The sequence below is a fragment of the Haliaeetus leucocephalus genome, unplaced genomic scaffold, assembly GCF_000737465.1.
Source record: "Haliaeetus leucocephalus isolate CR32 unplaced genomic scaffold, Haliaeetus_leucocephalus-4.0 Scaffold1, whole genome shotgun sequence".
In the NCBI taxonomy this organism is placed as follows: Eukaryota; Metazoa; Chordata; class Aves; order Accipitriformes; family Accipitridae; genus Haliaeetus; species Haliaeetus leucocephalus.
In genome coordinates, this window is record NW_010972437.1 from 2,580,954 (window position 1) to 2,593,188 (window position 12,235).

At 37.6% G+C, this 12,235-nt stretch overlaps 1 protein-coding gene across 1 annotated transcript in view; it reads right to left on the minus strand.

Annotated features, from left to right (window-relative positions):
- Positions 1–1,736: 1,736 nt before the first annotated feature.
- The window catches only part of DNAH7 (dynein, axonemal, heavy chain 7), a 116,712-nt gene continuing 106,213 nt past the window's right edge, over positions 1,737–12,235 (minus strand). Inside the window, exons 56-64 of the mRNA XM_010564048.1 lie at positions 11,609–11,809; positions 10,603–10,764; positions 8,956–9,141; positions 8,116–8,253; positions 7,131–7,361; positions 5,941–6,093; positions 3,897–4,074; positions 2,347–2,450; positions 1,737–1,943 (exon numbers count right to left, since the gene is read on the minus strand). Of these exons, the coding sequence (XP_010562350.1) occupies positions 1,737–1,943; positions 2,347–2,450; positions 3,897–4,074; positions 5,941–6,093; positions 7,131–7,361; positions 8,116–8,253; positions 8,956–9,141; positions 10,603–10,764; positions 11,609–11,809 (1,560 nt within the window). The remainder of the gene's footprint in view (positions 1,944–2,346; positions 2,451–3,896; positions 4,075–5,940; positions 6,094–7,130; positions 7,362–8,115; positions 8,254–8,955; positions 9,142–10,602; positions 10,765–11,608; positions 11,810–12,235) is intronic.

Genomic DNA, 12,235 nt, shown 5'->3' on the forward strand with positions numbered 1-12,235 from the left:
CCTTTTTTAAAACATACAGTTTGTCTTCTTTTATGTGTATGCCAGGTAAAAGCTGTATTTTGACTATGTGCCGTAAGTTTTGTTTCAGTCTGCTTGGTGCCAGTGTAGCTGCTAAAAACACTGATCCTAACGCCTTTAACGAGAGCCAGTTGGTATCTTCATTCCATTTCAAGTTAATGTGTGTTTCCTGTGGCCCTTTACTTTTTGAAGCGTCATTGGTCAGTTTAGTTTTTAGTGGGAGCAGCTCATGTTTTAAAGATATCGGTTGGTTCTTGCCAGTATTTCTTCCTAATGTGCAGCATCAAGAAACAGTATTAAGGGTCCATTTCAAAGGGCGCGGTTTCTTCAGTGAAGAAGCCAAAAGCCCAGAGTTCAGCCATGCAACCATTTGATGCTCTGAATTCAGGTTTTCTTTTTTCTTCTATAAACACGTTTACTGTTGGACCCTAATTAGTAAAACACACTGTTAACTTCAGATTACTGAATTTCTGCAGTGTAAATATCCTGGGTGACATTTTTTCATAGTGCCCATGTTAGGTCACTGAATACCATTTTCAAAGAAGAGACTTAACTCACTGGATACCTTCTGAGGATCTAAGTTTAAACAGCCTGTTTCTTATGTATTAAACTGACCCTTAATTTTCCTTTTCTGTTAATTCTGTCGAGTATAAGGGGGTCATTATGTGGTTGAGCTGATATTTTGTCAAATCATTTTTTAAAGTTTATTTCTTTTAATTCTTTTCAAATGAAGATTTCTGTACTTCAGGTAGTATATTTACTTTTGTATTAGTTGGAATATGGTTATAGCTTAATACACTGCCTCTATAGGAAAATAGTTAACTTCCTTCCAAGACCATCTTCAGACAAGGGAAAAACATGGTCCTTGAAGGTAGGTACTGTATTTTTCATTAAATATGGGTTGTTCCCTTTAATTTTCTAGTATTTATTACAAGTTATGAAGAGCAGTATAACAGCTGTGACTTCTATATTTTCCACCAGTATTGAATTCCAAGTGATTCTAATGTACGCTTTTGAGTCATGTTACAGACAATCTGAATTCCACTACATTTCTACTTGGCTTCAACATTCCATTCTGCTTGAATCCAGAGTCTCATTTAACTTGTATTTGTTGGAGGGCATAAATGTTACTTGTATATTACAATGCTGTCACCGTGTGACATCCCATATGAATTTTGATGTAGATCACATTGCACTCAATCCGCTGTGATTACGCTTAGAAAATATTGTAGTTGCTAGATGCAGTGTGATTTTTTTTTTTTTTTTTTTTTTTTTTTTATTTTTTTTTTCCCCCCCCCCTTAACAATTGAGTCTATGGTTTAAAATGTGATTATGGTCCTATAAGATAACTTGCTGAGCTATCAGTCTTTTTGTTATAACTAAATAATTTTTTAAAATTTTATAAAGCTGGAAATGATCAAATGCTGTTTTGTTCATTGTCAACAGTGTTGTGTTCATTTTATGTATGTTCCTTATAAATAAGGAGCCTTCAGAAAATAAAATTATTCAAGGAGCAGATATTTTTGTTGGCTTTTACAAGGTTTTATTGTGCACCTGTGTATTTTAGGTTTTTTTTTTTCAAATCTCATGAAAGGCACAAATGCAACATTGTAAACAAACTCATTTTGATTTCTCTTTTTACGTGAAATTTCAAGACTGACATACATCCCTTGTAAGTGATCTGGAAAATGCACCTACCTGCGTAAATTGTGACAGGTTTATGAGTTAAGCTGACATAATAACGCCACACCCCGCCTGATCCAGTGTTCTTGTGGTTTGTCTGAAGGCAGAGTCATTGCGATGACAAAGTTGGTGGAATGGCCTGTAGTTGACAGGATCCCTCTTCTCTCGCTGGTCTTGTACACTGGGGCCAGGTAACTTGGTCGCTGTGGAATGTCTGCTCTCTTACATGGCTTTAGCCATATCTGCAGTAAAGAATAAAATAATCCTTTTCATCTTGGTTAGGAAAAAAACTAGGGAAACAGTTTTGGCTTGGCCAAAGTATCTTGACATTGTTGGGTTTTTGTTTTGTTTGCTTTTTAACACATAGCTGTGAAAACCAGTTTCTTGTTTCCTCTTTCTTAGCAGATTGCTTCCTCTCCCATAATATGCAACACCAAACTTCTGTCACTGTCATTATTAGCAAAGGATTCTCAGCTCCTCTCAGACACTTAATTTCTATTTCAACACAAAACATTTCAGTTAAATAATTTTCTTTTTTAAGAATTACCCTGTTACTTCCTTCAACACTAGAACTTGGGAGTGTTAGTACTATGGTATTTGTTGGTATGTAATACTATAAAATGTCACCAAACAAAAGATACTGACCACAGGTACTGTATCATAGAGGATTTTTGGATGAGATTCTCCTAGCTTCTTAGTTTGCCTGTTCCAGCGTGCTCCATCCAAGAACAATCCCTGAACGTAGACCCCTGAATCAGTTGGAAGAGATACTATATTATGCAAAAACTGAAAATGTCTTCTAGCCAACAGCAGCAGCTAGTGCAATGCACTTTGCAAAATATCGGTTAATTGAGTGTGTGGGACTTTGTCAATTTTGTGTGTTCCAAGTGATGATAAAATAACTGAGTATAACACTCAAACTTTGAGTATAACATCTTATACTTCATTACAATTTATTATGATTACAATTCTATAAAATTTTATAAAGTTACAATGTCTAGCAATATCATAGTGTATCCAGCCTTTTCTGAACGTTGAACATTGAATGACGGAGCTGAAAAATTATTCCACGGTACAGGACACTATTTTTACAGTTGTCATTATTACAGACTTTTCTGTATGTACTACATATTGTCAGCTTTACTGTTTCCAAAGTTGGAGATTTGATCGTATAAACAGTCTTTCACTAGTTAGTCCTCACACTGTTTCATTGCTGATGTTTCAAAGTGCTACTGGCTTATACCTTTCTCAAGCAGTTCATTAAGGGAGTAAAAAAAAAAAAAAGTCTTTAAATGTTTAAAAAACATAAATACCTGTATTTTGACATGTCATAATGACATGACAGAATGACAGCTGTCATTCCATCAGCTCTCCAGAAGAAAAAAAAAAAAGTGACAGCAACATCTGTTTTTCATCAAACTTGCACCTTCTTGCTACATAGACTGAAAACTGTAACTTCTAAAACAAAAAGTAAACATGCCCCAACAGAAAATGACTGGATGTGGCTCTCCCAGGCAACCTACCAAGCCCTTCTTTTTACACAACTTCCAGTCAAACTGATCCTCAGAAAAGTATTAAAAAGAGTATTAAGAACAGTTCAGTTTATTCTGTCCTTTTTTCTAAAGAAGGACAGGCTAACAAACATATCTGCAACTGAAACCTAAGGTAAGTAATATATAATAAAGTGGTCTGATGAAAAATGGGACTTTTCCACCTCGAGCAATCCCCTATTGCACATTGTGATCATATCCCTAAGATATTTTTCTAGGCATAGTTAAGTAGCATACCCAACTTCTGTGGTAAATGTTTGGTTTTCCTTGGCTTAGGAAAATATGCATCTTCAGACATATATGCTAATGGAGTGAAATAAAGTTGGGGGGGGGGGGGGGCAAGCTTGATATCACTTGAAAGTTTGATCTGTTGTGGGAAGTTGGGGGTAAGGAGTGTCCTCTGTTGGTGTTATTTATCATCTGCATGCTAATCCAGGAGGTGAACTAATCTCACTAATCTTAAATTTTTAAGGACTTAAATAGTATTTTGCCGCTTAGCTTTTTGTGTATCTCATGGGGAGCAGTGCAGTTATGTATGTTTTCCAGCTGAATTCATTAACTTAATTGCATAACTCTGAGTTTGCAAATTAATGTTATCTTCTGAATATATCAGCAAAGGCAGATAATTGTGTCATGCATACTCACCATCTTCAGGAGCAATTTCATATTCCTTGTCTTCTAGCACTTCATAGTCAAATTCTAGTAGGTCTATTGGAATGGTGTATTTTCTGGCGTAGTTCTGCTGGGCACCTGTTAAGAATGCTTGAGTGAAGAAGAATCCCGAAATCCAGAAGACCGGTGGAGTTCCATTTTCATACCACAGCTGCAGCAGCAAAAGAGAGAGAGGAGGACAAAAGAAAAAAACTGCCTTTTATTTCTTTTAGTATTTAGGAAAGCAAATATCTTCTAGAATAACAGCAGAAGTAATTTCTCCCTTTGTGAATCCAGGATTGTCTTTTTCTTTTCTGAAAGCAGTGGAACTCTGGATGGCTGCCATGTGTTTTTAAAATGTCACTAGCTTCTGTTTTTAAAAAAAAACACAACCAACCAACTAAACACCCTCAAACAAAAAAAAAACCCCAACACTGTTGCCTGGAAATACTTAGCTTGACTTATTCAGACTAAGTCTGTTAAACATACATCATCCTTCTAAGTTCATCAAATGAGTGTTCAATTCTTCTCTCTCTCTCTCTCATTATTGAAGGCTGTTCAGCATTGACCTTTGTTTCTCTGTGCAAATGACAGATACTTTTTTTTTTTGCAGGCTGTTTTCTCTTTGAAAGGCTCATATCTCTCTTCCAGGGCCAGTGTCACATGTTGTAAGTGTGTACAGCAAGTTGAAGATGAGGAGGGATGATTTCCTCATGAGGAGGATATGTGGCCTAATTAAACTTCTGTTGACTGGGGGGGGGGGGCGGACAGGGAGGGGTTTTTTTTGTTTGGGTTGGTTGGTTTGTTTGCGGGTTTTTTTAATAGCTTACACCGTGGAGGCCTCTGTATAAAAATGATTTTTAAAAATGCCAAAATTCATTGGATTTGTTTGTAATATATGTGAGGTCTGTTGCAGTGGTGAATATTTACTGCATGCAGGAAGAACTCTTTCTGATCGTTGCAAACATCAGTTTTGAATAATGTCTGAAAAAATTTTGCTACAACTATCTGCTGAAGAGAATTACAGTGAAGACAACTAAACTACTTGTCTCTACTAATAAGTAGCTTTCAATTCAAGAAATAAAAAAATCATCCTCATAGCTATTGGCAGTTTTCCATTTGTACAAGTTTAATTTCTGTCCTGGATTCTGTTTAAGAAATGGCACTTTTGTTCTTTACACATACTGCTGTCAGGCTTGCTACAGATGAAAGTGGAAGTTACTGAGGTGTGTTGGCTGGGTGATGTGTGTCCAAAAACATAAAATAGAGGTTCTCTGGAAATCCAGATTGCTGGATAACCTTCTAGGCCTAAAACTGGATGCTTCTTTTGATTTTTTTAAATTTTTTTTATTTACTTATGATTTTTGTTCCTAGATCTTTTGTCTGTCTTGGGACCTGCTCTTATAACAGATATGGAGTAGGCAACCTGCAATGAGATTGGTTTTCTTCAGCTGACTGAGATTACTAAGCCACAGAATGGTGCTGAGACTCTAGATATTACTCATTTAAACTCAGTTTTGGGAATCTGCACTCTTACAGGTGAAGGAACCCCACTGATTCTCCCTAACTCATCCAGCTTTCTTCTCCAGCACTTTATTGAAAGTTTGGTACTTGACTTTAACATAAGATTTTGTGTCAAAGTGTTTTACTAATTTAAGTTTGCTCACTGGAAAAGGAACTCAACAGTGCTTTCCTAAGTTCTATTTTAATTAACTTCATTACCACCACCAGATCTATGTGCAGTTTAACAAGCCCTTGGTAAATTCACTTCATAAGGCCAATTCTGTCATACAGTATTACTGACATACTGCAGCTCTCTTTGTGAGGTTTAGGGTATGTGGCAAAATGTAGTGCTTCATTAGATGCTGCGATGAGCAAACAGCTATACAAAACAGATGCACAAATGAACTGAACTTTACCTGTCAGTTATTCAGTGGAAGTAATTAATGTGTGTGTTCACTTGTGGAGATGTCACCTGACATCAATAGACAAAAATAATAAGTGGCATTGAACAATTGGCATAAATGGTCATGCTCACCTGTAAGAACTTCAGTCTATTAAGGAAGTCAGTCACATAGCTGCCCAGAGGCTTGAGGCTTGGGTAAGACTTACTCATCCATAGTCCTGGAATTTTGCCTTTCAGAATGCTGCTTACCACTTCTTCCAGTTCAGCAGACATCAGTACTAACCCCTAAAAGAAATTTTGGAAAGGAAGATGTCAAAATACTTTGCCTAACAAGCTTGCTTTAACAATTAAAAAAATCAACATCGCACTCTGTCCAACAGATGCTATAAACTTCTAGCCAAGTCAGACAGGAGCAACACTGAAAACAAGAATAATGGACATAATGGATTTCATAAAAAGCTACTGCAGTCTTCTGTCTGATCTGGTAGTTAGTCACTAGATTGGTCAGGGAAAAGGTCCATAGCCTCTTTCGGAGAAAACTGCCCATACTGGAAAATTCTCCCTTCTCATCCTTCCTCAGAAACATGGTCTTCCCAGAGCACTTCTCAGTTTTACTAACTGTAAATACTGTTTTTTATTATTATTTAAAGTTTCCTCAAAACTCTGTGACATTGCTGCAAGTGCCTTATTCTAAAGTGGCAGACTTTTCAGCTTGTAGTTTGGCTTTAACAGGGAGCAGAGTGGCGTTTGTGGGTTATTTGGGGAGGGGGTTTTTGGTTTGTTTTTTTTAAATGCCTTATCAGCCTTAAGCTATAACAGATAAATAAAAATTACCCAAAGTGACTTTTTTCCTGCTTTTTTTCTGTATTTTGCACAGCAGTAGCTTTTGATTCCTACTGAGAACAAATATCAACTTTAGACTGTGATATCTTAACTGGAATCCTCACTGGCAGTAATTTGCTATTTGAGGTGTTGAGGAGATCTGCTTTCATCTGTAAGAAATTGTGTGAGGTGCTTCAGTCTTTCAGGCCATTGAGGCAGAAAACCAGATGTGAACCTAGTTACTGCTTGCCTTATTTGCTAGCAAATCTGTAGTTAAAAACTTTCTGATTCAGTTTCTCTACAGTAGGCACAGTAGTACTTTTATATTCCATTGTACTCCTATCAGTTTTAAGATACAGATCAATAAATCAGTTTGGAATCTGGATGCTTTAAAGTGTTTGACTGACCGACCTGAATCGGACTTCAGGGTCAGTTCTCTAAGCTATTTGCATTGGGTCTAGGTTCTAGGTATACGCCTTAAAAGGTTATCTTCAGCTCACCTTTATTGCTTTCTGGATGTTAACACAGGAGTCCCGTATTGTCTGCAGTAACTTGTTAAAGCGTCCCATCTCTTGGACAAGCACAGTATTCATACTTTGAGTATAAGTTGTTGGATATCTTCTCATTGCTGCTTCAATGTCAAAATTTGGAGGAAGTTTGCTCAGGATGTCACCTGTGACTTCATGAACAACTTCATTGGTGGATTTTGCACCACCATCAGATGCCCGAGACTAGAGAGAGCCAAACATTTGGATGTATTTTGAGAAAAAGAAAGAGGACTTAGGAAAGCAAGTAGTTAAAATGCAGGAAAATAGAGCTGTTATAAAGGCATTGTTTAAAAGATCATTGCAGTTCCAACACTCTTTCCCTGTGACTGAAATTAATTTGTTTGAGAGCTTCCTATATTATTGCAATAAGTTATTAGCTTAGAACTAACAAAATCTGGTTTCTTACAGGTTTGTGTCCTTCTCTTTTTTTGCTGAAATCCTGCTTCCACAGTAAACCAATCTTTCTCCCCCCATCTTGGATGTACCCATCAGCACCACTGGCTGGCCAGGTGCCGTGAAACAGCACAGAGCAGTGCCAAGTTCGGTCTTGCTGTCCCTCCATGTCCCTCTTGCTCTCTATATTCAGCTCTTCATTTTCATCATGAAGCTTACAGGAACCATAGTATCCCCAGATTGTACCTGGCTTACAAACTGGACTGAAATGGGCCAAGAAGTTGAATATTGTTAAAAGCTGGGGGGAGGAGAAGATAGGCAAACTGACTGTACGATCACAGAAGCTATGTTTCATTAGGAAGACGGGAAAAATACAAAGCCAAAAAAGCCTTAAAAGATTCTTAAGTGGAGCAGTAATTTCACTAGAATGGAGATATAATACAATAAGGTACAGTAAAAACTGAAAAAAAGTCTGAACATACTAATGTGGAGACAGAGTAGAAAGTTACAGTAAGATGGTGTGTGACTTTTACTCTTTACATACCTGTGTAAGAAGAATGTTATCAAATAACAGTTGCGTTTCTGACTGATCCTTGGCAATATCAGCGTTTGCGTTCATTCCAAATACCTCCGGGGAAGGATTCAGTGGAAGTGTCTTTGTATATTCAATATAGCTTTGGTACTGAAAAAAGATATATTCTAGACTTAAAAGGAGATGCAGAAACAGCCCATGACAGGCTGCAAGCTGTGTCTCAAAACCACTACAGACTTTCCTAGTGTAACGAATACAGTGTGTAAACTAAGTTATAAAAGGAAATACAGGGGCTGACTGTGCCTCAACTTCCTTTGGTCCATCCTCTTACCCTGAAATCAGGATTGGCTTTGCGTAAATAATTTCTGACAAAATTTCTGGCAGCTGTTGGAAATTCTCTTACAAAGTAAGATACCTAGTGCAAGGGGCTGCAGGCCCTTTCTGGGCCCACTGCTTGCCAAGTTTTGCTGATGTGTAACATAACTCTCCTGTGCAATAAATTAAGCTGATGACTATGTTCTTTCTACCTCCAGCAGACATGATCAACTAATTCTCTTATGCCTATTTTATAAAGCTTTTAACTTCAGCAGGCTGTGTTTCTCCCTTACTGTCCCCAAGCATGCTGACTCACACAGAGCAAGGTCAATTTAATTGGCAGTAGTTGGAGTTTTTTTTCACATTATTTCTGTTTCTTAGAAGTCACTGAAACAAGTCCTAATAGAATGTGAGATTAAGCCACAAAAGCAAGCAGTGACAGCAGTAAGCACTGAGGCACATATCAATGTCAGGAAAGATAGATCTATATTTTAAAAATATAAGCTGTTGGGAATTCTGTTGTTTTGGGGTACTTACATCCCCTTCAGGAGGAGCAAAATAAAGGCCACTTGGATCAAATTTATAATCTACATTTGTAATGATTTCTGAGCAAAAGAACATGTTCAGAATACTACGGAGCGTACGCCGATCCCAGTCATCAGTGACTCTGCCACCATAATTGCATTCTCCAGTCATATAGCGGAGAGCATCATGTGGCACCTCCTGAAAAAAAGCAAGACAATGATCTGAACTGCAGTCTAGCACTTCTATGGACAGCCATATTGGTATAATTGTAATTTATTTGGAAGTCATCTAGAATTCTTACTGGAAAGTTTAAAAACTGTTATTTACTTTTGCTAGTTCATGCTTGTACCATTGATCTCCTGATCTTCAAATACTTTAATAATCATCTATCAAGTCACCCAGCACCTTCTTTTGAAGAATAATAGCACCAAAAATAACCATAGTAATGCAGCTGGAACTCCCTGAGTACAAGTTCATGGAAAACTTTTCCAAAAGTATCTCTACTTGTTTGGCTATACATACTTATAAAATAAATGTATGCTGTCACAGGGCTATAGCTGTGCTTATACTTTTTTTTTTTTTTTTTTTTTAGAAAATAAAAGCAAACATGCTTAAAGTCTTGAGGGCAGGAGAAGCTGGATTCCTCTTAGGTGCATAAAAGGAACAAATTACAAATGATGAGATAAATTGTTTACAGGAAGTCAGGGCAAAAGTGGGTGATACGCTGAGAACTGAGATAAAGCAAACCAGTTGAAAAAAGTACCAGGAAATCTGTTTACTATGTACAAGTTACTATCTTTCGGCGGGGGGAGGGGGGGAGGCGAGGAAGCTTCCCTCCCTCCTAGGCACTACATTTGCTTATAAGCTTTGGTCCTATAATGGGAGGACATCCCCTCAGACACACCCCACACCCCCCCAGCCCTTCATTCTCTGGCAGGAAAAGAAACGCACACCTTCATGCAGTTGCTTTCTCATGCTGAATCACAAGTTACCTATTAACCACATTGATAACCAAAAACACTGCAGGCTGACAGTGGTTTGAAAATAACACCCCGTTCCTGCCCCCAGCCATAACTTTAACAGATTCTGGCTATAGTGGGTTGCCTAGGAAGCTGGAACATAGAGAAGTGGCACGTATTGCTAGCAAATTGCAGAGGCTTCTATGAACCACTGCCTAGATCTGCAAACAGGGAAGGAAACACCATCTGCCAAATTTACACAAATAGATCAAGGTTGTTATTAATCTGCAACAGTCCAGCATCTAGTATTATCCCTATCATTAAGTAAATCACAGTTAGCAATTAAGTAGTTTAATATGATATTTCACAGCTTGCAGTAACATTGCCAACAGCTGAATCCACAGCTCCTGCCTAAGGACAGGATAAGATTCCAATGAATAAGGCAACTATATGAAACAAACACTGCTCTGTTTTGCATGGCAGAACTTCTAAATTGTAATTTGAAAGTTTCCCACATTAGTTATATACTGATCATGGTATACTAACCATTTGAAATGAATTGCAAGTAGACCTTGGTTTCTAATTCACTGCCCCCACTAAACTCCTGCTGTGGCAGCACTCAGCCTGCAATTAGTACATGCACCAACAGCCCTAGAAAGTGCAAGCAAGGCCCGGTGACTGCTGTGAGAGGTTGCTATACCTCGTACTGGTCAAGGAAGATGTGCAGCTGCTGCACGCTGATGCGCAGGTCGGTCTCATTGAACTCGTACGGAATGTTCCAACCCAACGGCCCAAAATTCCGCCTTTCTTGCACCAGCGCGTGGAAGAAGCAGAGGCCATACAGCAATGTCTTGAACTCAGCCTTAAAACCAAATGCAAGACCATTAATAATTCATAGCTGGTTTAAACCATTTCATTTTTTCTCACGTCCTGCACAGCAGTGCTGTCTGAGTCAGTCAAAACCCAGTCAGTGTCTCCTGCTCTGGTAACATACTGTTTATGAGTCAGGGGTAGCTTTTTCTTGACATACAACAACCTTCAGCAAGAAGTCATCAAATTGTCGTAAGCATCAGTTCTAAATATTGTCTTAAACCACTGTGAACCCTCAAAGCAATTTCATTTTTAAAGCTATGTATCCATGGATATGTAATTAATATACATGACACGTACAACTATGTGTATGAGACCATGTACCTATGAATTTTTTTTTTTTTTTTTACACGATTGTATTATAAAACGTTCACAAAATATTTCTGCTTTTTTTCTTCTCATTATCAAGATAGGATTTCAGGCCCTTACAGAAAAACTTCAGATAGGAACTTTTGTTTCATTTTTTAATTGAGACCATTTAGTAAAGTATATGACCTCATTTAGAGGTCATATATTAGAAAAATAATGTAAAATACGCTTGCAAACAAACATTTAATTATGAAAAGAGTGGTTAGGATTTTTCCCAGTCTTACTTTTTGGTTTTTAAACTAGAGAGCTGTATTATTAATGCCATAGCACAAAATCGCAATTGAAGAAGTAGGAGACGAGCAATAAAATAAAAATTAAATTTACTTCACTATTGCCAGTAATCAAAACCAGTTTCATTGCAGTGGAAGACAACTATTTAATTTGGGAGGGTTTTTCCCCATGTGACATACACAGTCATCAGGGTCTGCTTTAACTGATTTACAAAGTTACAATACAGCATTACTAACAGGTTTTCTGCAGCTGTTGAAGAAGTCAGGATCAGATATTGGATCCATCAGGTATGAACGAATTATATTGGCCCGTAAACCTTTTGGTGCTTCATTAGTCATCTTCACTCCGTTCTGAAGTACAGACACTGGGAACGTGGCAGATGGGTAACTGGTGAGCCAAATTCGGAAATCTGGATGTGTTGTATCAGGGTTTAGCTCCTACAATAAACACATATAAATACAGGCAATTGGAAGACACAACAGATTAATATATACCTCAAGTGTTATAATTAAAGCTTTTTTTTCTTTTTTTTTTAATGGGAAAATACACCAGTCCAAAATTTAATTTCTTAGATGCTTATATGTGATTATAGCAAAGTCACAGTCATCAATGACTCAATGACAACTTGCCTTCTACAGCTGGTGTATTTTTATTCAACACTTCAGTATTTTGAACTAAAATTTGTCCTCTCTCTGCATGTTTGTGGAATATAGGAACAAAACCAAGTGCAGGCTCTGTACTACCAGACCAATGTTATGTATACTTTGCCCATTTACTGCACTTACTGTCACACAGCTGTTCTGCGAAGGCCTATAGCAATAATATGTATACATCAGAAATGTGTTAAGTTTATGGGGGGGGGG